The 26,224-nt window shown below is 44.4% G+C and overlaps 2 protein-coding genes across 7 annotated transcripts in view; one reads left to right on the top strand and one right to left on the bottom strand.

The window, feature by feature from the left end:
* Positions 1–26,224, top strand: part of IFT74 (intraflagellar transport 74) — a 190,654-nt gene that overhangs the window by 50,186 nt on the left and 114,244 nt on the right. For all 6 annotated transcript variants that reach the window (XM_077249280.1, XM_077249283.1, XM_077249282.1 and 3 more), the window contains exon 8: positions 1,956–2,017. In XM_077249280.1, coding sequence (XP_077105395.1) covers positions 1,956–2,017 — 62 coding nt within the window. The remainder of the gene's footprint in view (positions 1–1,955; positions 2,018–26,224) is intronic.
* Positions 6,247–25,338, bottom strand: LRRC19 (leucine rich repeat containing 19). The gene is made up of 5 exons (XM_077249286.1): positions 25,184–25,338; positions 21,545–21,622; positions 13,704–14,223; positions 11,765–11,968; positions 6,247–7,371 (listed from the first exon to the last, which is right to left on the bottom strand). Exons 2-5 carry the CDS (start codon positions 21,611–21,613, stop codon positions 7,070–7,072), a joined length of 1,095 nt encoding a protein of 364 aa, XP_077105401.1. The 5' UTR covers positions 21,614–21,622; positions 25,184–25,338; the 3' UTR covers positions 6,247–7,069.

The raw sequence follows: 26,224 nt of genomic DNA, 5'->3' as shown, positions 1-26,224 counted from the left end.
TTGCAGGGCTCCGGCACTGAGCCTCCTGTTCCTCCTTATACAAAGGAGGAGGTAACTGTCCTGCTGCTGGGTTGTTGCCCTCCTACGGTCCCTTCCGTGTACTGGACTGTCTCTTGATATCTGCTCCATGCTCTGGACACTGTGCTGACAGACACAGCTACCCCTCTTGCCACAGCTTACATTGATGTGTCATCCTGGATGAGCTGCACTACCTGAGCAACTTCTGTGGGTTGTAGACACTACCTCAAACTACTGTACAGTACCTCTAGGGGTAACAGCAATGACAAAATTTAAAAGTGGCCAAAACAGCCAAAAACTGAGAACAGAGAGATGGTCTATGGTCACCCCCTGCATAACCACTCCTTTATAGTTGTCATGCTAATTGCCTATAATTTCTACCTATTGTCTGTTCCATCTGCATAACAGCGGGAGAAATTGATTCATAATCTGTTTTGCTTCATGACTGGACAGGTTGATTTCACAGAAGTGTGATTGACTTTGAGTTACATTTTTTGAGTAGTGTATATAAATATATGTAGTGAAGAATAATGCCTTGGAAAACTATGTGTAAATGACAGAGAATTACTTTTTGTAAAAGCTCATGTTAAAATCGCATTGCAATCGGATGGCATTCGGATGTTAGGTGATAAAAATCGAATTGTACTCACATGCAAAATGGATGACACGTGCATGACACTCTTCAGGAGCGATATCGGAGTGTTTTCTTTTTACGGTGATGGTTATGAGCACTTATTGATACTATATGGGTTAGTGCAGTTAATAAAGAGTGATTCTCATTTTTTAAATATTTTTAAAACCTTTTTTTTTAGTCCACACTGGAGACTTAAGCATATGTCAACTGATCACTTGCTCTTTGTTCTGCAATACAACTATATTGCATTACATAGACAAAATCAATGACGACTGTGTCAATCAAGACATCTCACCTTTTGCCACTTGATCAGCTCTATATGTGAAGGGGGATGGCTGACCGCTTACGATAGCCATGCTGTTTGCTATAGAAATGAGCAGTCCATGACCTTCCTGCTATGTGACAGCTAATGCAGTGACAGAAGGCGGCTTAGTTATTGAAATGAGCAATCTCTGAGCCCCTGCTCTGAATTGGATGTAATTTAGAGACAAAAGGTAATCTGGTTTAAATGGGTTACCACTACTCAGACAACCCCATCTCAATCCTTATTTGCCCCCAGTAAAATAAAAACACTTATACTCCCCTCCTGTGCCAGCGCCGTTCCAGCGGTGTTGGCATTGGCTGCCTCTCCCCGGGATCACATGACATTGTTACGCAATCCCTGCTGCCAATTCGCACTGTCTTCACTCTTCCTTAAGACAAATCCAGACATCCGGAGGAAGTGAGAGCTCTCTTCATGTCAGTTATGTTTGTAGAAGGGTGAAGCCAGGGCTGATTGGCATTATGTTATGTAATCCCCGGGAAGAACCAGCAGCGGCACTGTAGTTGAGTAGAGGTATTTTTATTTTTCTGTGGGCAAACATAAGGATTAAGAAGGGGTTGTCTGAGTAGTGGACAATCCGTTAATTCTTAATATGAGCAGTCCGTCAGCCCCTGCTATGTAACATCCGATACATAGACCAAAGGAGGGTAGTTTAGTTATTGAAAAGGGCAATGTTTTGTCCTCCTTCCCTGTAACCACTGATATAGAAACAGGAGGAGGCTGGCTTAGTTACTGAAATGCTCTGCCAGCCAGACTCCTCAGGACAATGCTGTATGCCTCCCACGCGTGACCGTTGTCAGGTACAAGCCAGAAGAGGCCTGCCAGATGTAAGCTATTACTAATTTAGGCACATTTATCCCCTCTTTTTCAGCTTAATAACATCTTAATAAGTTGTTAGCAGGAATGTGTATTAATAATGAGCTCAGTAATGTACAGTAACGCTTTCATGGTCCTCATGGGGATATTTTCTTGTTTTTATAGCTAAAAGCACAGAATGACCGGGAGGCCCAGAGCATAGATGTGATCTTTATAGAGAGACAAGCGTAAGTAGTTGTCGAGAATTTGAACGCACAATGAGTGTTGACTGATTCATGGAGTTGTATTATTTTACCAGTCCTCCATTTTTTCCTTGTATGATTCCCAATGCTCCCCCTTTGTGTTTACTAAAAATATTTGCAATAAGGCAGCACGGTGGCTCAGTGGTTAGCACTGTTGCTTTGCAGCACTGGGGTCCTGGGTTCAAATCCCACTAAGGGCAACGTCTACGAGGAGTTTGTATGTTCTCCCCGTGAGTGTGTGGGTTTTCTCTGGGGAGTACCTGGATGGCACTGGCTCAACTGTGGATTGCATTGGCGCAACTTTTGTGGTCGTGTCTTCTCTTGGTCGGATTGCACATATGTCATATTGCAGGGAATCACTTGCAGCCTTGATGTATAGTTATATCATTCTGTGAGAAGGGATTCAGTTAAAATGCTGATTTTTGGAAGAATGTTTTCCTTTGTAACCTCATTACACTGGGTTATAAAGCATTGTGTTTATATGATTATGTCTGTGTCCTGTTACACGTGGAGTCCAGTTTCACATCCCAGAGAGAGCATTTTCCAAGACAACGTCAGGCCTTGTTCAGAAGTCCTTTTTTTTTTTTTTTTTTTTTTTTTTTTTAATGTATGCGAAAAATCCGACCACATTTGTGTGCTGGACCTGATTTTCATCAGTGTGGCATTCCTTTTACCTCTTAGTCTACTTTCACACTTTCGTCTTTTGTTCACACTCTCTCTCTCTCTCTCTTTCACTATTTTCGTGACATCCGTCGATACCTCATTTTACTGCACAACGACGCACGGCCTTAGACCTCTTTCACACTTCCGTCTTTGTAGTCCCGTCGAGATACGTCGTGTTTTGAGAAAACAGGATCCTGCAAAAAAAAAAATGTGCGGCATCCTGCATTTTCTCATTGACTTGTATTAGCGACGTATCGCAACGGATGGCCACACGTTTCATCCGTCGTGCACTGGATGCTGCGGAATTTGACGGCCCGTCTTTTCCAAAAAACGTTCCATGAAACGTTTTTTGTCTGCAGTGGAAAAACGTTCCCCGACACCTCCTGCAGCATACGTCGTTCCACAGAATGGGAGCCTATGGACACTGGATCCTGCGCACACTGTGAAACACAGGAATCCAGTGACAGATGCAGTTTTTACATCTGAGCATGCCTGGAAGCATATTCCAACCCGGGGAAAAGTGTGTGTGTGTCTCTCCCTCTCCCTTTCTAACTCACTCACCCACGCGCGCTCTCGCTCTCGCTCTCTCTCTCCTCTTCTCTCTCTCCTCTTCTCTCTCTCCTCTTCTCTCTCTCCTCTTCTCTCTCTCCTCTTCTCTCTCTCCTCTTCTCGCTCCCTCTTCTCGCTCTCTCTTCTCGCTCTCTCTTCTCGCTCTCTCTTCTCGCTCTCTCTTCTCGCTCTCTCTTCTCGCTCTCTCTTCTCGCTCTCTCTTCTCGCTCTCTCTTCTCGCTCTCTCTTCTCGCTCTCTCTTCTCGCTCTCTCTTCTCGCTCTCTCTTCTCGCTCTTCTCGCTCTCTCTTCGCTCTCTTCTCCCGCTCTCTTCTCCCGCTCTCTTCTCCCTCTCTCTTCTCGCTCTCTCTTCTCGCTCTCTTATTGCTCTCTCTTCTCGCTCTCTCTTCTCGCTCTCTCTTCTCTTCTCGCTCTCTTCTCTTCTCGCTCTCTCTTCTCTTCTCGCTCTCTCTTCTCTTCTCGCTCTCTCTTCTCTTCTCGCTCTCTCTTCTCTTCTCGCTCTCTCTTCTCTTCTCGCTCTCTCTTCTCTTCTCGCTCTCTCTCCTCCCTCCAGAATCTTATATTATAAAATTCGGCCTGGAACTCAGTCGACGCATCCATCATAATACTGGATGCGTCACACACGTTTTCCTCTATTTTCAAAACGTCCGTCGACGCGTCATTTCACTGCACTATGACGCACAGCCAACGACAGAAGTGTGAAACAAGCCTTACGCAGAGAAAAAATGTTTCCAAAATCTCCTATCTATAAAAGATGGCTCTCATTCGGAATAAGAAAAATGCATGTGAAAGGCTTCTAGAATATAATGGATACGTCTTCTATCTGTGAAAAACATGGGTAGTGCGCATACGTATGGACGTCTGAATGAGCCCTTAAATCTGAAGGACACTGGAGTGTCATTTCTTACTGAATTTGTCACATCTTTCCCTGTTCATGCAGCAAAAGTGTTAAAAGGTCATAAATATATATATATATATATATATATATATATATATATATATATATATATATATATATATATATATATATATATATATATATATATTCATTCGGTTAAGACTGTGTTAGACAAGCTGGGCACACTTCCGTGCATGCACACCAAGAGACAGTTAACATGGCGGTTCTGTGCACATATAGCATCAGGACACCGTGCTGCAGATAACAATCATTTCTAAAGTGCCTGCACCTCACTGCGGCGGCATCTTAAGAAAGGACACGAAGCGAAGTAAATTGTGGAGAAGTGAGAAACGAGATCACAGCACAAAGGCGATAGAACGAGAAGGAGTCGTGCCCCGAGATCGGCAACATCCTTCTGAGGCGCGTAGCCGGCGGCCGGAACACCGAGGAAGTAATAGACTCTACGCATTACTTTGAACTACGGCAGGGCAGTTAACTCTAGGTTGGCTGTCTCACCTTTACACCTAATGAAGACAACAGAGGCAATTGTGGGAGAGGGGCGTCTCTAGGGTCCCTATAAAATAACTCCAGGCCTACCCCGTCATACGGGTGCGTCCTATCCAAACCATCTGGGGGACGGAGAGAAAGAACAGAAACATACACGACAGTTGTGAGGACTATCCCGTGGTGCTCAGCAGGGAAGTACTACAACACCCAGGCGCTAGTAGGTAGGCTACTGATTTCCACCTGCATAGGGAACTCTGGATGTGCCTTCAGACCGGCCGGTCTCAGCCAGCCCTGTTAGCAGTGCTCTGGATTGTGGATGCCGAAGCCTTCAGTAAAGAGGTAAAGAGACTGCAACCCTGTGTCCTCGTCATTTACTGCGACCTACACCTGCACCTACATCTTTAATTGGGCGCCCCTTAGCAGGGCCACGGATCGGGTCAGGCCACCGTGACATCCCCAGAACCGAGAGACCCGGTACCGAGTACCCCGCTGCCCTGCGTTTGGGGGCAGCTCCATTAAGGGTATGTGCACACGTTGCGGATTTCTTGCAGAAATTTCCTGAAGAAAACCGGAAATTTTCTGCAAGAAATCCGCATTTTTTTTTTTTGCGTTTTTTTTCCGTTTTTTTCGCGGTTTTTTAGCATTCTGCAAGCGTAATTAGCTTGCAGAATGCTAAAGTTTTCCAAGCGATCTGTAGCATCGCTTGGAAAACTGACTGACAGGTTGGTCACACTTGTCAAACATAGCGTTTGACAAGTGTGACCAACTTTTTACTATAGATGCAGCTTATGCAGCATCTATAGTAAAAGATAGAATGTTTAAAAATAATAAAAAAAATAAAAAAATGCTTATACTCACCCAGACATCTCCTCAGCGGCGTCCGGCTCCTCTTCCTATAGCTGGTCTGTGCGCACAGGACCTTCCGTGACGTCACGGTCACGTGAGCGGTCACATGACCGCTCACGACCAATCACAGGACAGTGACGTCATCGGCAGGTCTTTCGCCGCACACCAGCTACAGGAACCGAACGGCAGCGTGCAGTGGAGGCGGGAAGACATCGAGGGTGAGTATATCGCTATTTTTTATTTTAATTCTTATTTTTTGGCCACTTATATGGTGCTCAGTCCGTGGAGGACAGTCTCCTCTCCTCCACCCTGGGTACCAACCGCACATAATCTGCTTACCTCCCGCATGGTGTGCACAGCCCCGTGCGGGAAGTAAGCAGATCAATGGACTCCTAGGTGTGCGGAATCCCCTGCAATTCCGCATTTTAATGAACATGTTGCTTTTTTTTCCGCGATGCGATTTTTTCGCGGAAAAAAAGGCTACATTTGCACAAAAAATGCGGAATACACTTAAAATAATAGGAGGCATATGTAAGCGTTTTTTTCGCGTTTTTATCACGTTTTTATAGCGAAAAAACGCGAAAAAAACGCGAAAAATACTGAACGTGTGCACATGGCCTCACTGCACGATTATCATGAAACTAGTGTTACTAAGAATACTTGTTCCCAATTTGTCGGCCAGTGTACATCGTAGCTTTAGGATAGGATTGAGGATAGTTGATGCAACATTCGATAATAAACCTCATCAGATGTTACTTTATTTCCAATATGACACGTGTATACAGTTTGTGCATTATAGCATTTAACTAAAGGCTATAATGGCTCTGATGATACGGGCTCTTGTGATTCTGACGATTAAATTAAATGAATTATGATCATCCGTATGTTACGGTATTGATTTTCTTGTACTTTAAAAAATACTAAATTTTAAGGGGAAACTGGTCATAAAGCAATAAAAAGTCTTGCATAATTACAACATGGTCTCCTTACTCTATACAATGGCTAGTATCTCCATGATACGACTGTTAGCAGTCGGTCTATTCTGACTGCAAGCTAAAGGTCATGGCCACCTTTACACAGAGGCTGCGTCTTGTACAGTCTTCTTCCTTTCCAGACACTTGCTGTTCTGACATTTTGCTGGACTCTTTCTTCTTGACACACTTCTGAGCAACCTCAAAGAAGTCTGACACTCCAGCTACTGAATATGCAGCTCCTGCCCAGTCTGTACGTATTCACATTGGGGACATATTTGGTGCTGGTAATAGAGGGGCAGCAGTAAGGGCACAGAATATTAGGATATACTGATGAAGAATTTGAGGGTGCAATGTTGGGGAGTATGATGGGTCCTCTTCGGAACTAAAGCATCATATGACAATGTGTTTTCTACATTTCGGAGCTACGAGAACCAACCTCTGTCACCATAAGAAGACCATATCTAACAGCAGATACTCTTGTTTTCACCATTATGGAGCCACAAGGTAATTTACTGCAAGTTTGGCTTCAGACATTATGGACCGTTCCTGTAAAGAAGAAATGTGCCTCAGAAGGTGAAGCTTAACTGTCTGTTATGTCCCGCTCATCAATGTACTTGTCTTCTATAAAGCCATCATCTTCTTGCACAAATGAGTGCATTTGCTCGAAGACCACAACGTTTTCATCGTCATGATTTCTGTCATTGATGCCCATGTCTACATTGAACTCCTCCTCAAACATGTAGGGATCTTCTTCTTTTAGACGATGATGGTGGTAGCTGAGAATGAAGTCATACCATCTTGGGAACTTGACTGCCAGTAATATCAGTAACGAGGTAACAAGCCCGACGATAATAACTCCAACCAGAAATCTCCAGCTGTTACCTGTGGGGGGAAGAATGATATTACTGAGACCTGGATGCTCTTTCGACCCTTGTAAGTCAACTAATCGGCCAACCCCTTCTCAATCACTATATTTCCCCCACGTAAACATAAAAACATCTATACTCCCCTCCGGTGTGGGCACCATTCCAGCGGTGTCGGCACTGGCTTTCCCTTGATCCCTGTGAAATTCCTGTAACGAATGCCCCTGGAGAGCCTGTGCCGACACTGATGGCACGCCCCAGAAGTGTGTACAAGTGTTATTGTTTTACTTGGGGGAAACATGATTATTGCGTAGGGGTAGTCCTCTACTCCGACAATTTATATCCTGTATCAATTCTGAAGTGTTTTAGTCATCTGGACATGCTCAGGATATGTTCACACGTACCATTTTTTTATGCATTACCTGTTAGTTGGAGATTATATGGGGACTCCGTGCTATGTACACATATACTGTATAAATATATATATCTATATATATATATGAGGCATCGTAATTACTCGCTAATCCCGCCCCCTGCACAGTAGCTCCACTCCCACCACATACAATCCCACCCCCACCACATTACCACACATAATCCCGCCCCCCTACCCCATCACCACACATAATCCCGCCCCCCCACCCCATCACCACACACAATCCCGCCCCCCCACCCTATCACCACACACAATCCCGCCCCCCCACCCCATCACCACACATAATCCCGCCCCCCCACCCCATCACCACACACAATCCCGCCCCCCCACCCCATCACCACACACAATCCCGCCCCCCCACCCCATCACCACACATAATCCCGCCCCCCCACCCCATCACCACACATAATCCCGCCCCCCCACCCCATCACCACACATAATCCCGCCCCCCCACCCCATCACCACACATATTCCCCCCCCCCCACCCCATCACCACACATATTCCCCCCCCACATATTCCCGCCCCCCACCACATTACCACACATAATCCTGCCCCCCACCACATTACCACAGATAATCCCGCCCCCACCACATTACCACACATAATCCCACCCCCACACATTACCACACATAATCCCGCCCCCACCACATCACCACACATAATCCTGCCCCCCACCACATCACCACACATAATCCCACCCCCACATTACCACACATAATCCCGCCCCCACCACCACACACAATCCCGCCCCCCCACCACATTACCACAGATAATCCCGCCCCCCACATTACCACAGATAATCCCCCCCACCACATTACCACAGATAATCCCGCCCCCACCACATTACCACACACAATCCCGCCCCCCCACAACATTACCACACATAATCCCGCCCCCCCACAACATTACCACACATAATCCCGCCCCCACCACATCACCACACACAATACCGCCCACCCACCACATTACCACAGATAATCCCGCCCCCACCACATTACCACACATAATCCCGCCCCCCACCACATTACCACACATAATCCCACCCCCACACATTACCACACGAGGCTCCGTCCCCACACATTACCACACGAGGCTCCGTCCTCACACATTACCACACGATGCTCCGTCCCCCCACATTACCACACGAGGCTCCGTCCCCCCACATTACCACGTGAGGCTCAGTCCCTCCACATTACCACACGAGGCTCCGTCCCCACACATTACCATACGAGGCTCTGTCCTCACACATTGCCACACGAGGCTCTGTCCCCACACATTACCACACGAGGCTGCGTTACCACACGAGGCTGCGTCCCCACACATTACCACATGAGGCTCCGTCCCCCCACATTACCACACGAGGCTCCGTCCCCACACATGGCTCTGTCCCCACACATTACTATACAAGGCTCCGTCCTCACACATTACCACACGAGGCTCCGTCCTCACACATTGCCACACGAGGCTCTGTCCCCACACATTACCACACGAGGCTCTGTCCCCACACATTACCACACGAGGCTCCGTCCCCACACATTACCACGTGAGGCTCCGTCCCCACACATTACCACACGAGGCTCCGTCCCCACACATTACCATACGAGGCTCTGTCCTCACACATTGCCACACGAGGCTCTGTCCCCACACATTACCACACGAGGCTGCGTTACCACACGAGGCTGCGTCCCCACACATTACCACATGAGGCTCCGTCCCCCCACATTACCACACGAGGCTCCGTCCCCACACATGGCTCTGTCCCCACACATTACTATACAAGGCTCCGTCCTCACACATTACCACACGAGGCTCCGTCCTCACACATTGCCACACGAGGCTCTGTCCCCACACATTACCACACGAGGCTCTGTCCCCACACATTACCACACGAGGCTCCGTCCCCACACATTACCACATGAGGCTCCGTCCCCCTACCACACGAGGCTCCGTCCCCACACATGGCTCTGTGTCCCCACACATTACTATACAAGGCTCCGTCCTCACACATTACCACACGAGGCTGCGTCCCCACACATTACCACACCCAGCAGCGTTAATTAGATAGCAAAGAGCGTGCCGAGTGTTAGCTGGCTGGAATCAGCTAGTATATATGTATGTATGTATGTATATATAAATATATATATATATATATATATATATATATATATATATATATATATATATATATATCAGAAAGAAAATAAGACTTTATTTTCCGATAGGCACATTTATTTAGTTGGGGGACGTCTGTTTTACTGGTCCTTTTACAAGGCCAGAAAAATCTCCAATTGACAGTATAAGAAGTCACTTGTGCGGCCATGGATATGAATGTGCAATCAATATACATTTTTCTTGTCAGCACAACTCCCGATTGCACAAGATTATGTGCTGACGACTTTGGATGATTTTTATGCCCACAAAAAGGATGGGATCAGTCACACAGCCATAATCAGGAGGGAGCATTCCTATGAATGTACATTCTGTCGCTCATCAGCCCGTGCACAAGGACCTCATGGCTATACTTGGGTAGTGTCACAGGAGGACCAACATCCCAGTGACCTGCTCCCTGCTTTCTTATCTTTATTGCCGCTGTGTAAAGGTACCTTCACACGAAGCGACGCTGCAGCGATAGCGACAACGATGTCGATCGCTGCAGCGTCGCTGTTTGGTCGCTGGAGAGCTGTCACACAGACCGCTCTCCAGCGATCAACTATGCCGAGGTCCCCTGGTAACCAGGGTAAACATCGGGTAACTAAGCGCAGGGCCGCGCTTAGTAACCCGATGTTTACCCTGGTTACCAGCGTAAAATCTAAAAAAAACAAACAGCACATACTTACATTCACGTCCCCCTGCGTCCACTTCCTGACTGACTGAGCGCCGTACAGTGAGAGCAGAGCGGTGACGTCACCGCTGTGCTGCTTTCACTTTCACTTTGCGGCGCTGAGTCAGAGGAGGAAGCAGACTGCAGGGGACGCAATGTGAGTATGTGCTGTTTGTTTTTTTTACATTTTACGCTAGTAACCAGGGTAAACATCGGGTAACTAAGCGCGGCCCTGCGCTTAGTAACCCGATGTTTACCCTGGTTACCAGTGTAAAATATCGCTGGTATCGTTGCTTTTGCTTTCAAACACAACGATACACAGCGATCGGACGACCAAATAAAGTTCTGGACTTTATTCAGCGACCAGCGACATCACAGCAGGATCCTGATCGCTGCTGCGTGTCAAACGAAACGATATCGCTAGCGAGGACGCTGCAACGTCACGGATTGCTAGCGATATCGTTATAATGTCGTTTCGTGTGAAGGTACCTTTAATGTCCTGAGTAAAAAGCATGGAAATGTGGTACATGTCACTAACGATTACTCCTCAGATGGATCATTTTCAGGAGTAAAACGCAGAAACCTGTCCCACATTAGTCATAGGGGCAAAACGTATTGATTTCTGGGGTCTGACCATTGATACCTCAACGGATCTCTGCAGAGCGGGGTCTGAATGGCTCAGATGTGGAGCATGCTTCCCTTTACTCTATTCATCCTCCATTGGACCGCCAGTGGCGGCAGACTACAGCTCTCGGAAATAGCCATAGAAAAAGAATGGAGCTCCACCTCTAAGACTGAGCTCTGCAGATCTCTGTTCTCCGATAAAATAGGGAATAACTGATGGGTGGGGGTCCGAGCCTGGAACCCCCAGCTGATATATTAGTTATCCCCTATCCTATTCATAAGACATAACTTATATACTTGGTACACACCCTTTATGTTTGCGCAGAAGTGGAGGCAACCTTTTTGTAGGCATTTAGGTTTTTATCCCCCCTCATGTGATGTTAAATGTCCGATTTCCAAACATACATGGTGGTAAAGGTGATCGAGAGGACTTGTAACTTCAATGGGCTGTACAAGCTAGAATATTTAGCTACATCAGATACATATATACAGATATATATTGGATGCATGAGTGTTAGAATGTATTGGCCTACCTTTTGTTGATGTAGTGTTGGTTCCATTGACAGGCGTTGTCACCGGAGAGGAGGAGTTGTCAGCGGAGAGGATTGGCGCTGTGGATGATGACACGTTACCGCTGCCACTGCAATTTAATAGAGTTCCCTGTGCTTTGCTGACTGCTCCTACTTTATAGTTTATCATGTTGTTTGGTGCCACACACAACGTGCTATCTTCATTTTCTGCAAAGAAAGGAACACAACAATGTAATATTAGTCTAAGAAAAATATAAAGGCACTTTACATCATTTACAAAAGTCCTAGGTCCATGAAGTTCAAGCTTTCTCCCCCAATTGTACATATCGTCACTAATTTAACTATAACCCACAAAATGTTATGTGTACTGAGGAAATCGTCCAGCCCTTTATTAAAAGCTGTTATAGTGTCTGCCATTACTACCTCCTGTGGTCGGCATTCCACAGTCTTACTGCTCTAACTGTAAAGAACCCTTTCCTGTTTAGCTTTTCTTCCACAAGTAATGAGTGCCCTCTAGTCCTCAGGACAGTCCTTGGAAGGAACAAGTCATGTGCCAGTGTTTTGTACTGGCCACACATACATTTATACATGTAAATGAGATCTCCTCAGAGGTGTATTTTTTTCTAAGCTAAACAAGTCCAACTTTTCCAACCTCTCCTCATATGGGAGGTCTTCCATCCCTTGTAATAATCTAGTTGCCCGTCGTTGAACTGTCTCTAACTTCTGAATATCCTTTTAAAAATGTGGAGCCCAAAACTGGATCCCATATTCTAGACATGACCTCACTAGTGATTTATAAAGGGATAATAATAATATGTTGGGATCACAGGATTTTATCTCTTTTTATACATCCTAATATCTTGTTTGTTTTTGCGGCTGCTGCTTGACATTGAGTACTGCTGCTCAGCTTACTTGTAACCAGAATACCCAAGTCCTTCTCTTGATCTGTAGTCCCGAGTATACTCCCATTTAATGTATATGCAGCAATAGGATTACTCCTCCCTAGGTGCATTACTTTACATTTATCTATATTAAATCTCATTTGTAAAGTGTTTGCCCATTCAGTCATCTTACCCAGATCGTTTTGATATACAAGTGGAAATAGCAAGGAAATAGTTGGGTGAGCTCTGATACAGACTTTACATGGGACTGTGAAGCTTCACTCTTCATACAGAGTGAAGCTGCATCTATAGATTGTAAGAATGTTGACCAAAGCACCCTATCAGCTTTGGCTAGGTTTACACTTGTAGCGGCTCCATCACAACTTGCCTCATTTTTATCAGAAAACTGTTTGGTTCAGATGGCAGCCACCAGATTAGAGACGGATCAGACTCCATTGCTGTTAATGGGGTCTGTCTGGTAGCATTTATGTCTGTCTTAGAAGAGAGCCATTTCTTGCCAGAGTTCAATTTTTTTGTTGTTTTGGAGGAATACTGAAACAGAACTCCCAACCCTAGTGTGAACCTAGTCTATGGAAACTGATCTCATACTTTCTTCCTTCTGGAGGAGAGCTAATTTTCATTAGTGCATCCAGGTGATGACGCACTAGTCACACAGTTGCCGTTCTAGCCACTGGGTTATAAATGTCACAAATGGTCATTCCTTTTTAAGGCATTTGCCACCTATAGGCTATAATGGCATCCCTTTAATAGAGATATGAACGGCCTTTGACGTATCCATGTTACAGACTTGTCATCAGGGAACCCATGTTAAAAATCAAAAAACAAAAAAAAACACACACACTCATGCTTAACGTATTATTTTGTACTGTATGGAATAGAGTGGTCTACTGATTCCATACTTTCTGTGGTATGTTAATATATATGGGCCGGATGGAGGCCCATAGGACAGTATTTTGGCCCGTGTATGGCTTTGGAGCCCTATAGGCGCAGTTATCATAAATTGTGCGCGTTCCCGGTATAGTTCCGTGTAATCTCCTTACCAAGAACGACTGTGTTGGTATCTAACCACAATGCTAGGCTGATGAGGGAGCAGGTACAGTTCCATGGATTCCCGCTAAGTGTTAGCTTCAGTGGGCTCTTCAAGTCTTTTAGCGCCTCTTTGATGACCAAGTTGCTCAAGCTGTTGTTCTGGAGGTTGAAGGTGTGTAGGTCCGCTGACGGTATCTGGATGTTCGCAGGTAGCTGAGTGATAAGGTTGAAGCTAAGATCCAGAATCTTCAGATTTTTCAGCCCAGCCAGTGCCGTTTCTTCAACAGACGTGATCTGGTTGTTTTTTAGGATTAGCACCTCGAGCGTTGCTAGTGCAGTAAAGTATTGGTTTAGGAGCGTAGTAATGGCATTCTGCCCGAGGTCCAGCTCTGTCAGGTTCACATAAGTCGCCAGGGATTTCTGATCATCTGTACTTAAGGAAATCCCATTTTGACTTAAATTTAGTATTCTTGTGTCTGTTGAATTCATTTTAGGTATATTTGTGAGATTTGTCCCAGACCGGTTCTCTTCCTGTAGATAGAAAATACCAAGAAATAAGCATTAAAAGGATTAGCCCAGAATTTTTTTTTTAAACTCCCTGTTGCCAAACAACCTTCATTAAAGGGAACCAGTCACCAGAAACAACGCTGTTAACCTGGAGATATGGGGTTAATCTGTAGGTTAACTGGCTCTACATTGTGGCCGGCTGTCAGTAAGGGCCTGGGACGCGGGTACAGCGGCCCCTCCGCTATAGTCAGAGCGGTGACTTTTCTCCCTGCTGCATTCTGGCCAGCATCACAACACTATTAACCTGCAAATTAACCGCATATTTGCTGGTTAACAGCGTTATTCCTGGTGTCCAGTCCCCTTTAAGTAACCCAATCATGTCTTCGGATACTCATTGGCTACATGTTCATGCCTCTTTCTGGCTACAATGGTCAGAGTCCTGAGCTGTGTATAACCCCGCCCACACCTGATTGGCAGCTTCCTGTGAATTATCAGCAGGCTGCCAATCAGTGGTGGGGGTGTGGTTACACAGATTAGCCTGACTAGCTTGCACAAGACATGTAGTCTAGTAGTGATAATCTCCTGCTGATAAAACACTGATTGTATTGAAACTACCGCACACGGCCTAATACGTGACACATCCATGAAATGATGCTCTCAGTTACTATACTATGCGTCTCTCGAATTAAATAGCAAATACCTGCTGATAGATTACCTTTACTTAGTTCATTTTAATAATTATTAAAGAAGTTGTCCACAACTAGAACAACCCCTTCTCAGTTCCTCAACATTACTTATTTGTCTGAAGGAGGGGACAGTGACGCCAGTGCTTTCTGGGTGCAGCGCTCATGTGACGTAACAACCGCCCCAGGGATGTGAATGCCAACACTGTCTGAACAGCAGCGGCACTGGAGGTGTGAAACGTTCAGAGTGAGAAGGGGTTGTCCAAGTATCTATGAATGCAATCTCCCCAGTGTATTTGAGGCTAGAAATAATTCAGTTTCATCTAAAATGTGCCCTGTTTGACTTTTATAGGCTCTTTGTTTCTACACATTCACCTTTACGACACAGAAGCCATAGACGCAACTCTCCAAATTTTAAATGAAACCCAATTTCTAAAATGATAATACATGCATTTATGTAAGAGAAAAGAAATTGTCCCTCAAAAGTGGCCAACACCTTTAAGCATGCAGCCAGATCTGCCACTGTAGCAGATTTCCTTAACATTGCTTACTACAAAGATAGATACCATATGTTAAAGGGAATTTGTCATCAGGATTTCACCCCCCAAAACTATATGATCACTTAGTTCTTTCAGAGTCAAGTCCAGCAATACCTTTACATGGCCAGTCCGTTCCTCAGTTACTGAGAAATCAGCCTTTGGTTTAATATGCAAATGAGACTGAAGAACTATTCTGAAGCCTCTGTCACTCCAGCTCTATTTCCTGCCCTGTTTACTGCTTGTGTGACTTTAGACAAGGGAATCAAGCCGACACTGCTTGGGGAATAGAGCTGGAGTGGCAAAAGCTTCAGATCTACCATAGTTCTTCGGCCTCATTTGCATAACAATTCTAACACTGATTTCTTAGTAACTGAGTAATAATCTGGCCGTGTAAAAATATTGCTGGTCTTGTCTCGGAAATAGCTACATGCAGATAAAAATAGTTTTGGGGGTGAAATCTTGCTGACAGATCCACTTTAAAGAAGTGAGCTGCGATGTAGAATGAGCCAAGGCTTTGGTAAGTGTCGTAGTGTGCTCCAGTAGTGTCTTCTTCTGATAATCACACAGTGACTATTGGGCCTGGTTTCTGGACAGTTCATTATAAATATGCCATTCAGACTAAGGACTATGCTTTTTAACCCCTTTCTGTCATCGGACGTACTATTCCGTCCATGTGGGGTGGGCCCTACTTCCCAAGGACGGAATAGTACGTCCAGCGCGATCGCGGCCGGGTGTCAGTTGACTATCGCAGCTGACATCCGGCACTATGTGCCAGGAGCGGTCACGGACCGCCCCCGGCACATTAACCCCCGGCACACTGCGATCAAACATGATCTCAGTGTTCCGGCGGTATAGGGAAGCATCGCGCTAGGAGGGGGCTCCCTGCGTGCTTCCCTGAGACGATCGGTACAAGGCGATGTGCTCACCTTGTACCGAGCATCTCCTCCCTGCAGTCCCCGGATCCAAAATGGACGCGGGGCTACTTCCGGGTCCTGCAGGGAAGTGGCTTCACAGCGCCTGCTCGGAGCATGCGCCGGGAAGCCTCCCTGCTGTGCTGTGTGATCGCCGATCTGACACAGTGCACAGCAAAGTGTCAGATCGGCGATCTGTCACTTTACTGTGATGTCCCCCCCTGGGGCAAAGTAAAAATGTAAAAAAAAAAAATTCCTAAATAATAATAAAAAAAAATATTGTTTACATTCCTTTAGCTAAATAAAAATAAAAAAACAATAAAAGTACACATATTTAGTATCGCCGCGTCCGTAACGACGCGACCTATAAAACTGTCCCACTAGTTAACCCCTTCAGTGAACACCGTAAAAAAAAGAGGCAAAAAACAACGCTTTATTATCATACCGCCGAACAAAAAGTGGAATAACATGCGATCAAAAAGACAGAAATAAATAACCATTGTACCGCTGAAAAGGTCATCTTGTCCCGCAAAAAACTAGCCGCCATACTGCATAATCAGCGAAAAAATAAAAAAGTTATAGTCCTCAGAATAAAGCGATGCAAAAATAATTATTTTTCTACAAAATATTTTTTATCGTATAAAAGCGCCAAAACATAAAAAAATGATATAAATGAGATATCGCTGTAATCGTACTGACCCAAAGAATAAAACTGCTTTATCCATTTTACCAAACGCGGAACGGTATAAGCGCCCCCCATCCCCAAAAGAAATTCATGAATAGCTGGTTTTTGGTCATTCTGCCTCACAAAAATCGGAATAACAAGGGATCAAAAAATGTCACGTACCGAAAATTTTACCAATAAAAACGCCAACTCGTCCCGCAAAAAACAAGACCTCACATGACTCTGTGGACCAAAATATGGAAAAATTATAGCTCTCAAAATGTGGTAACGCAAAAAACATTTTTTGCAATAAAAAGCATCTTTTAGTGTGTGACGGCTGCCAATCATAAAAATCCGCTAGAAAACCCGCTATAAATAGTAAAACAAACCCCCCCCCCCCCTTCATCACCCCCTTAGTTACGAAAAATAAAAAAAATTAAAAAATGTATTTATTTACATAGTCCCATAAGGGCTAGGGTTAGGGCTAGGGTTAGGGTTGGGGCTAGGATTAGGGCTACAGTTAGGGTTAGGGTTGGGGATAAAGTTAGGGTTGGGGATAAAGTTAGCGTTAGGGGTTGGATTACATTTACAGTTGGGAATAGGGTTGGGATTAGGGTTAGGGGTGTGTCAGGGTTAGGGGTGTGGTTAGGGTTACAGTTGAGATTAGGGTTAGGGGTGTGTTTGGATTAGGGTTTCAGTTATAATTGGGGGGTTTCCACTGTTTAGGCACATCAGGGGCTCTCCAAATGCGACATTGCGTCCGATCTCAATTCCAGCCAATTCTGCGTTGAAAAAGTAAAACAGTGCTCCTTCCCTTCCGAGCTCTCCCGTGCGCACAAACAGGGGTTTACCCCAACATATGGGGTATCAGCGTACTCAGGACACATTGGACAACAACTTTTGGGGTTCAATTTACACTGTTTCCCTTGGAAAAATCCAAAACTGGGGGCTAAAAAATATTTTTTGTGGAAAAAAAAAAAAGGATTTTTTATTAAACTGTAGTGAAACACTTGGGGGTTCAAAGTTCTCACAACACATCTAGATACGTTCCTTGGGGGGGGTCTAGTTTCCATTATGGGGTCACTTGTGGGGTTTTTTTTACGGTTTAGGTACATTAGGGGCTCTGCAAATGCAACGTGACGCCTGCAGACCATTCCATCTAAGTCTGCATTCCAAATGGCGCTCCTTCCCTTCCGAGCTCTCCCATGCGCCCAAACGGTGGTTCCCCCCCCCCCCCCCCCACATATGGGGTATCAGCGTACTCAGGACAAATTGGACAACAACTTTTGGGGTCCAATTTCTCCTGTTACCCTTGGGAAAATACAAAACTGGGGGCTAAAAAATTATTTTTCTGGGGAAAAAAAGAATTTTTATTTTCACGGCTCTGCGTTATAAACTGTAGTGAAACACTTGGGGGTTCAAAGCTCTCACAACACATCTAGATGAGTTCCTTAGGTGGTCTACTTTCCAAAATGGTGTCACTTGTGGGGGGTTTCAATATTTAGGCACATCAGTGGCTCTCCAAACGCAACATGGCGTCCCATCTCAATTCCAGTCAATTTTGCATTGAAAAGTCAAATGGCGCTCCTTCCCTTCCGAGCTCTGCCATGCGCCCAAACAGTGGTTTACCCCCACATATGAGGTATCAGCGTACTCAGGACAAATTGGACAACAACTTTTGGTGTCCAATTTCTTCTCTTACCCTTGGAAAATAAAGAATTGGGGGCGAAAAAAATCATTTTTGTGAAAAAATATGATTTTTTATTTTTACGGCTCTGCATTATAAACTTCTGTGAATCACTTAATGGGTCAAAGTGCTCATCACACATCTAGATAAGTTCCTTAGGGGGTCTACTTTCCAAAATGGTGTCACTTGTGGGGGGTTTCAATGTTTAGGCGCATCAGGGGCTCTCCAATCGCAACATGGCGTCCCATCTGAATTCCAGTCAATTTTGCATTGAAAAGTCAAATGGCGCTCCTTCGCTTCCAAGCTCTGCCATGCGCCCAAACAGTGGTTTACCCCCACATTTTGGGTATCGGCGTACTCAGGACAAATTGTGCAACAACTTTTGGGGTCCATTTTCTCCTGTTACCCTTTGTAAAATAGAACAAATTGGAACTGAAGTAAATTTTTTGTGTAAAAAAAGTTAAATGTTCATTTTTATTTAAAAATTCCTGTGAAACACCTGAAGGGTTAATAAACTTCATGAATGTGGTTTTGAGCACCTTGAGGGGTGCAGTTTTAAGAATGGTGTCACACTTGGGTATTTTCCATCATATAGACCCCTCAAAATGATTTCAAATGAGATGTCCCTAAAAAAAATGGTGTTGTAAAAATGAGAAATTGCTGGTCAACTTTTAACCCTTATAACTCCCTAACAAAAAAAAAATTTTGGTTCCAAAATTGTGCTGATGTAAAGTAGACATGTGGGAAATGTTACTTATTAAGTATTTTGTGTGACATATCTCTGTGATTTAATTGTATAAAAATTCAAAGTTGGAACATTGCTAAATTTTCAAAATTTTCGCCAAATTTCCATTTTTTCCACAAATAAACGCAGGTAATATCAAAGAAATGTTACCACTATAATGAAGTACAATATGTCAAGAGAAAACAATGTCAGAATCACCGGGATCCGTTGAAGCGTTCCAGAGTTATAACCTCATAAAGGGACAGTGGTCAGAATTGTAAAAATTGGCCCTGTCATTAACGTGCAAACATCCTTTGGGGGTAAAGGGGTTAAGAGCACATTCTCCTGATAAATTACTCTTGGGGAAAATCTGCTCTGAATTTGAAGTGGAATCCACTGCAGAAATCGTACTTAGGCTTTGTCTTGGATATCTGCTGAGTATTTTCATCACTTACGGTGTCATGGGGAACAAGAAATAAAAGTAAGTGGACTAAAAAATTGTTATAGACTTTACTATCATATTTGATTAAAATTGACATAAGTACATACAAGTCATACAGTACCATGCAGAAATTCTAGGCAGGTGTGGGAAAAAATGGTTTAAAAAATACAGGTGTTAATAGTTGATATTCAACAATTAACAAAATGCAAAGTGAATAAAGAGAAATCTAAGGCAAATCAGAACAGAAGATCTGTGGTTAGTCCTCCAAGATATTTGGAAGGCAAAGGGTGAACTGATCATCCCAAATACTGATATGATTTAGATTTCTCTTTTGTTCGTTCACTTTGCATTTTGTTAATTGATACAAATAAACTAACATTTTCCATTTTTTATTGCATTGTTAATGAGAACTTGTCTGAAACCTCCCCCTAAACCATTAACAGATAAGCCAGTTGATCCCTTTATGGCGGCCCATAAGTACTTCTCCAGCAGTAAGAAATCTTGTTTGAAGTTGTCTGGAAGTGCATTGGGGTGTGACGATGTTTTTACCTTGTCAGCCAATGGCTGTATTACACACCTAGTATCACCCGGCCCTGGCTGACTGACAGGTCAGTGGCAGTGTACCCGAGCAACCTACCTGTTAATTAGCCAGGAAGTAGAAAATACAGTGAGGGCTCGCTCACCTGATCGTAGATTCTCCCATCCGAGAGAATCGGGCCGATTAAGCTAATGACACTCTGATCAGAGTTTGATCCCAGTGTCAGCATAGTGTGATCCAGCATAGTGTGATCCAGCTGTCTCGGATGGGGGAACCGGTGCACTCTGTGCGAAGAGAACAAAATTCTCTATTCTGCGAGTCCACGGAAATCGGCTTGTGTGAGCGAGCCCTTACAGAGAAGCCTTGTCACCAGCCACTTCCAGGCATAACTTCACAAAGCCATTTCGTGCTCCTGGAGCAGTGCTTTTGGGGTCGTAAAGAGCTTGACTGGCATATCTTTAACAGGGCTACACAATCATACTATTGTAAGTTTCTGACCGGTTTCCTTTAATGTGCAGCACCCCTGCCTTACAATGTTACACAGAATACATGCTCAGCATAGCCCCTGTAGTGCACGTTCCTTCGTCAGGTCCCTGTCAGATGACCAATTATGCTTTCGGTCACTGCCTTGTAAAGCGTTTTTTAGCATGAATTCTGAAGCCAATTCTGTTCCAAAATCCACATGAACGCCCGATTCACATGCTCTTGTAATAAGCCTTCTATTCATTTCATTGGAAAAACACGCCTATGGGCTATGTGATGTTGGTTACTCCCCATGGGGAAGAAGAGTGTCTGTCCCAGTAGCACACGCTAAAAAATGATGCACAGCAGAGCGTGTGTTCACTCTTCTGGCGCCATTATAGTCTATGGCCCCGTCGGTGCATAGGCCCGAATCTTGTATTGCGGTGGGGTCTGGACACAAGGTCTGAAGAGACCCACAAGCTTGTAAGGCACCCTTAAGAAAACAGATCCAGTTAAAGTCAGTTGTTTTGAGGCAGACACAGTGTTCCCACAACTTTATTGTCTATGGATTGCTGCTGGATCTGTTCTACCGGATCATTACTGGACATGTGAGCACTGCCTTCCAGTGTATTAGGAACGTTTATCACGAAGCAGCAATGCATAGTCCTATCTGGGTCTCTCACAATGGGGCTTACCTGTGGGTCTTGGCATCGAACGTGGTTGTAGAGGCTTCCCAAGCAAATCATAAGGATTATTGTTTTCATCTTTCTGTCCTGAGGAGAACAATGTGAAATGTGTTTTTACGGTCCAGCCCCACGTCCATTGTAGGCTTGGGTAATATGTAAATGTGTTACCCTTACTCCTTTCACACAGTTGCACGAAAAGCAAATCTTGATCTAAAGGACCTATAGACCTATGTATGTAATAGACTGCTTACTTGACTTCTTCCGGTGCAGTACTCTTCCGATGCACTTACACTGGGGATAATTGGGAACAAGCATTCTTAAGGACTCTCATGTTCTTGGCAGCACGTAATCCTGTGTAAACCGGACATGTGCTGATGAGTACAATGACGTTCAGTATGCATGGAAGTACGGTCACCATAATCTGGGATGTTTGGTCACCAATCATGGGCTCTATTTAACTTTGCTCCTCTCACTTGTGCATCGGGAGGTGTATGGGGCCGGTGACCTCATGTCTACACATATCGGTAGACTAGAGGAAGGTATCACACACCTGTCCTGTTCATTAGAGGAGGATTTGTGTGCGATACCTGCCTTATGTGAGCTGCTGTGGATATGACATTAATCTGCTCACCTCCGAATAAAGACTAGAGAAGAGACCTGAGCCTGGCGACAGCTCTCCCGTAGAAAACACAGGAGCTCTTGGCCAAACAAGAGCCCCTGTGCACCAGCCGAAGGACTGACTGAGAGCCACGTCATTTGTATGGTGGCCTTCTGGCCATCCACTAAGCATCTCCTGTGTATGTGGAAACAACGTCCTTAGACGCTGGCGTACCTGCCGAGCTTTGTAGGAGGAAGATACCTCCGGACTCGCCGGCGTCTTTTAGTCCTGAAGCTCTTTTCTTGGGCATCTTTCTGGACGTTTTTTGTGCACTCCTGCTTTTGTCTTCACCAGCAGCAGCTTTTATTTCGTTTCTAGTGGCTTCCAAATTGAAAATGTATCCTGAAGCATTGCATGTATATACTGTGTGTGTGTGTGTTTGTGTGTATGATGTGTATATGATGTGTGTGTACATGTAGAGCAAGTCATTTTTACTTATAAATGAGTGCTTTTTTGGCAGGTTGCGGAGCATACCCTCTTGAACGTCGTGAACTCTAAGGGTATGTTCACACCTTATATGGATTTAGGTACACATTTCTATTGAATCAAATTGGCAGCAGAAAAAAATGTCCCATACTCAAAAAAGTGCTTGTAGAATTTCTCCAGCCTTGCTTTTGTGGATAAAGCATTGGCATAACTACCAATTAAAATAACTGTTAGTGCAGATATGTCTGGAACTCTTCTACTAATGAATGCTAAAGCCTGATTGGTATGTAATCGAGCATAGCACCCATTACGTACATGCCTTTGTGAATGCCGCCAGTGTTAATCATGCTGGCTAAGGCTACGTTCACATTTGTGTTGTGCGCCGCAGCGTCGGCGCCGCAACGCACAACGCAAACAAAAACGCAGCAAAACGCATGCACAACGCTGCGTTTTGCGCCGCATGCGTCCTTTTTTTCATTGATTTTGGACGCAGCAAAAATGCAACTTGCTGCGTCCTCTGCGCCCGGACGCGGGCGCCACAGGGAAGCATGCGGCGCAAAACGCAAGTGCGACGCATGTCCATGCGCCCCCATGTTAAATATAGGGGCGCATGACGCATGCGGCGACGCTGCGGTGCCCGACGCTGCGGCGCCGACTGCAAATGTGAACGTAGACTAAGCCTTGTACCGGTGTCCGACTTGTTTTTGAATATACAAGCCAACATAACCGAGGTCTCACCTTTATGCTGATTCGGTTACTATCTTCACCATATTTTATGAGTTTACCTATTTTTGCTGTTGCAGTTAGGATGCTTTTTTCTAGAAGTTTATATAGCTCTGACATGTCCATAGGCCCCTATGCTCCCAGAGTATTGCAAAAGAGTCATTTGGGCATTTATTATACCTGTATGCATCCACGTCATTTTTTTCAGTTTTTTACTATATGAGATTGCATAAACTAATCCGAATTCCGCTACAGAGGTGTATAGGGGAAAACGTGTACTACACAGCCATATGGGTTGTTTTTTTCACAATGGGAGCAAATGGGTGATGTATCCTATTCTTTACGTGCTACTTTGTCACCTTCCAAAAATGTCGGCTCAAGATGTGATCACCGCCATAACCTATTCAGGCACATTAGATAACGGTCGGTCTAACAATTATTCTACCGAGCCTGAAGACATTGGCGAACCAACCATCTATTGCAGGGCTCTCAAACATGCGGCCCTCAGGCTCCTGAGACAGTGAACCTGGAGCCCACTGATTTCAGCACTTCTTTTCAAGTGAATGTGCGTTCTTGGACTCGCATTCAGTTGAAATGTATTGCGGCACAGAGACCAGCTCTCGCCATTGCTAAGCACCTCGGCTGTGAGGGAGGAAGAGGTCTCTATTCGCCACAGGAGCGAGGTCAGGTGAGAAGAATTTTTTTATGTGTATGTAAAGAGCAGCAAAATGGCGAACATTGTTACAAGAAGGGGACAAGGATGGGAAGACTACCTGTAAGATGGGACCAAGATGAGGACATTATTACAGGAATGGAGATTTATTACATAATTGGTACATTATTAAAGGATGGGGGATAGAATTACTATATGGGGCTAATTGTTAACTGTATTACTGTATGGGGCTGATTGAAGGTGAAATTAAAGGAAAACATTTAAAAAAAAAAAAAAAAGTGAAATAATGAAAAAATAATGGACTAATATTTGCTGTTTTATGTAAAAATTGAAGTAAAACAGCAGACCCGTATCATAACCCAAATGATGATGACCATTAAAAAGATTTAAGAACAGTCCAAAAAAAAGATGATCAAAAAAGTCATAAAGAAGAATAATGGTATAACTGAAATGCAATCTTCTCCCATAAACATGCATCTACATTCGGTCCTGTGGAGGGTAAGCCCTGAATCAAAGGCTCCCTTTCGTTTTAGCCAGAATGTGTGAAATGTCAAAACATTTTTGTTCAACTCGTAGTTGCACAAAAATGTAGCAACTTTTTTACATTTTTCATCCTTGTGAGGTTTGCAATCTTCTGTAAAAGTTGGTGCAGCTTGGCCAGGATGGGGTGTCACTCCACGCAATAGACATGTTCATTAGACAAGAAAAGTGGTGTCAGTCGAAAGATATGTCCTCCAGTCTACTTCTTAATGAATTTGGCTCCTCGAGCCCCAGCACAGCCTTCATTAAGACTGGCGTAGAAATTGTCAGTATTGATGAATTGGGGCTAAAGTGTAATATTCTCTTTGTAGTATGAGCCTCATTGATTGGGTGACCATAAATGACACGTTTTACGGCAGACTTCCTGGATTATGCGACACTCCATGCATAATGAAATTATCAATTTATATAGGCTCATCACCATGATCGAATTACATACTGTTTAATTATTATTATTTTTTTTTAAAGGCAGATTTATAGAAAGCCAAAAACAAGACTATCATATAGCCATAAGAGACAGCATTTACTGATGTATTGGACCACTAGAGAACAGTGACAGGCATTATATCGCCCCACAGGATAGCCTTGTCCCTGCATAACCCCACCGGAATGTGTGATGGTCACCTACCTTTGGGGAATGAGTCTTCCTATGTAAGCGTTTGTGTAGATCGCAGTATTGTGGATTACACGGGCAAGGAGGACTTCAGCATAGCAACTCCTTGTTCTGCTCTAACCTTTGTACTCCACATCAGGTGTTAACGCTTCTTTAGCAAAACATTGACTAGTCACTGTATGGAGAAGAATCAAAGCTCCAGCCAATAAGGAAGTAAAAGGACAGCCTGATTAGATCTTTGGCTTCCAGACCTCTGGGATATTGAGGTCAATGGTAGGCAGGTCTATGACAGTAGTGTAGCAGTGAGCTTCTCTAATGAATAATGTTTGCCTGAAGGTGTGCAATTATCTAGGTATTACTTGACGTATGTGCGCAGCATCATGTGCTAGTAAGAAGACAGGGATGTATTTAATGCATTAAAATGCTAAAAACAATTATATTGTTTTGGAAAAATGGAATTCTTGCAAGAAAATGATGCGTCACATGTCTGAGACCTACCGTGTCAGAGAGAACCTTTGACCATAATGGTGTCAGTTGGGTTTAACTGAAAAGCTGGAGAAAATGGCAGAGCATCCGACAGATCCTCCAATGGTTGAATGGTCTATCTAATAGTCTACACCTGTTGACCGAATGCTTGTGTAGGTACTGTCCCCTTCTTAGCTTAGTCTTTGCTGCTTTTCCTGTTGAAGGGAACAGCTCACATCACCGCTGCAGCCAATCTCTAAGCTCAGTTGCTCGGCAGAGGAAGACTTCTTACATTATTGATTGGCTTCAGTAGTGATGTGAGCGGTCAACAGGACATTACCACAGCTGCCAAAACATGGAGAGTCGGCATTGGACCCAGGGAGTGGGATTTACTGCCCTGTTTGTTATGTTGGGTATATAAAAGCATTTGGGGTCCACTTTTTTATAGCAGAAAACCCCTTTATATTCGGCCAAGTGTACAGATCTTTTCTATGCAGTCAATTATTCTTTTTCTCTTTACTACTATAAACCCGGTATGCCATGGTCTTTAAATAACTTAATTATAGAAGCCCACCTCCCATCAAAATTTGT

This window comes from Ranitomeya variabilis, chromosome 1 (assembly GCF_051348905.1).
Source record: "Ranitomeya variabilis isolate aRanVar5 chromosome 1, aRanVar5.hap1, whole genome shotgun sequence".
NCBI lineage: Eukaryota > Metazoa > Chordata > Amphibia > Anura > Dendrobatidae > Ranitomeya > Ranitomeya variabilis.
The sequence above is the reverse complement of the archived record's forward strand: the minus strand, read 5'-3'. Positions and strand labels throughout refer to the sequence as shown.

Coding starts and splice junctions, on each gene's coding strand:
- LRRC19 (XM_077249286.1), bottom strand. CDS start 21,613: ATGAAAACAATAATCCTTATGATTTGCTTGGGAAGCCTCTACAACCAC. Junction 11,969..13,703: donor TACCAACACAGTCGTTCTTG/GTAAGGAGATTA, acceptor CTTTCTTTGCAG/AAAATGAAGATAGCACGTTG. Junction 7,372..11,764: donor CAACACTACATCAACAAAAG/GTAGGCCAATAC, acceptor TTCCCCCCACAG/GTAACAGCTGGAGATTTCTG.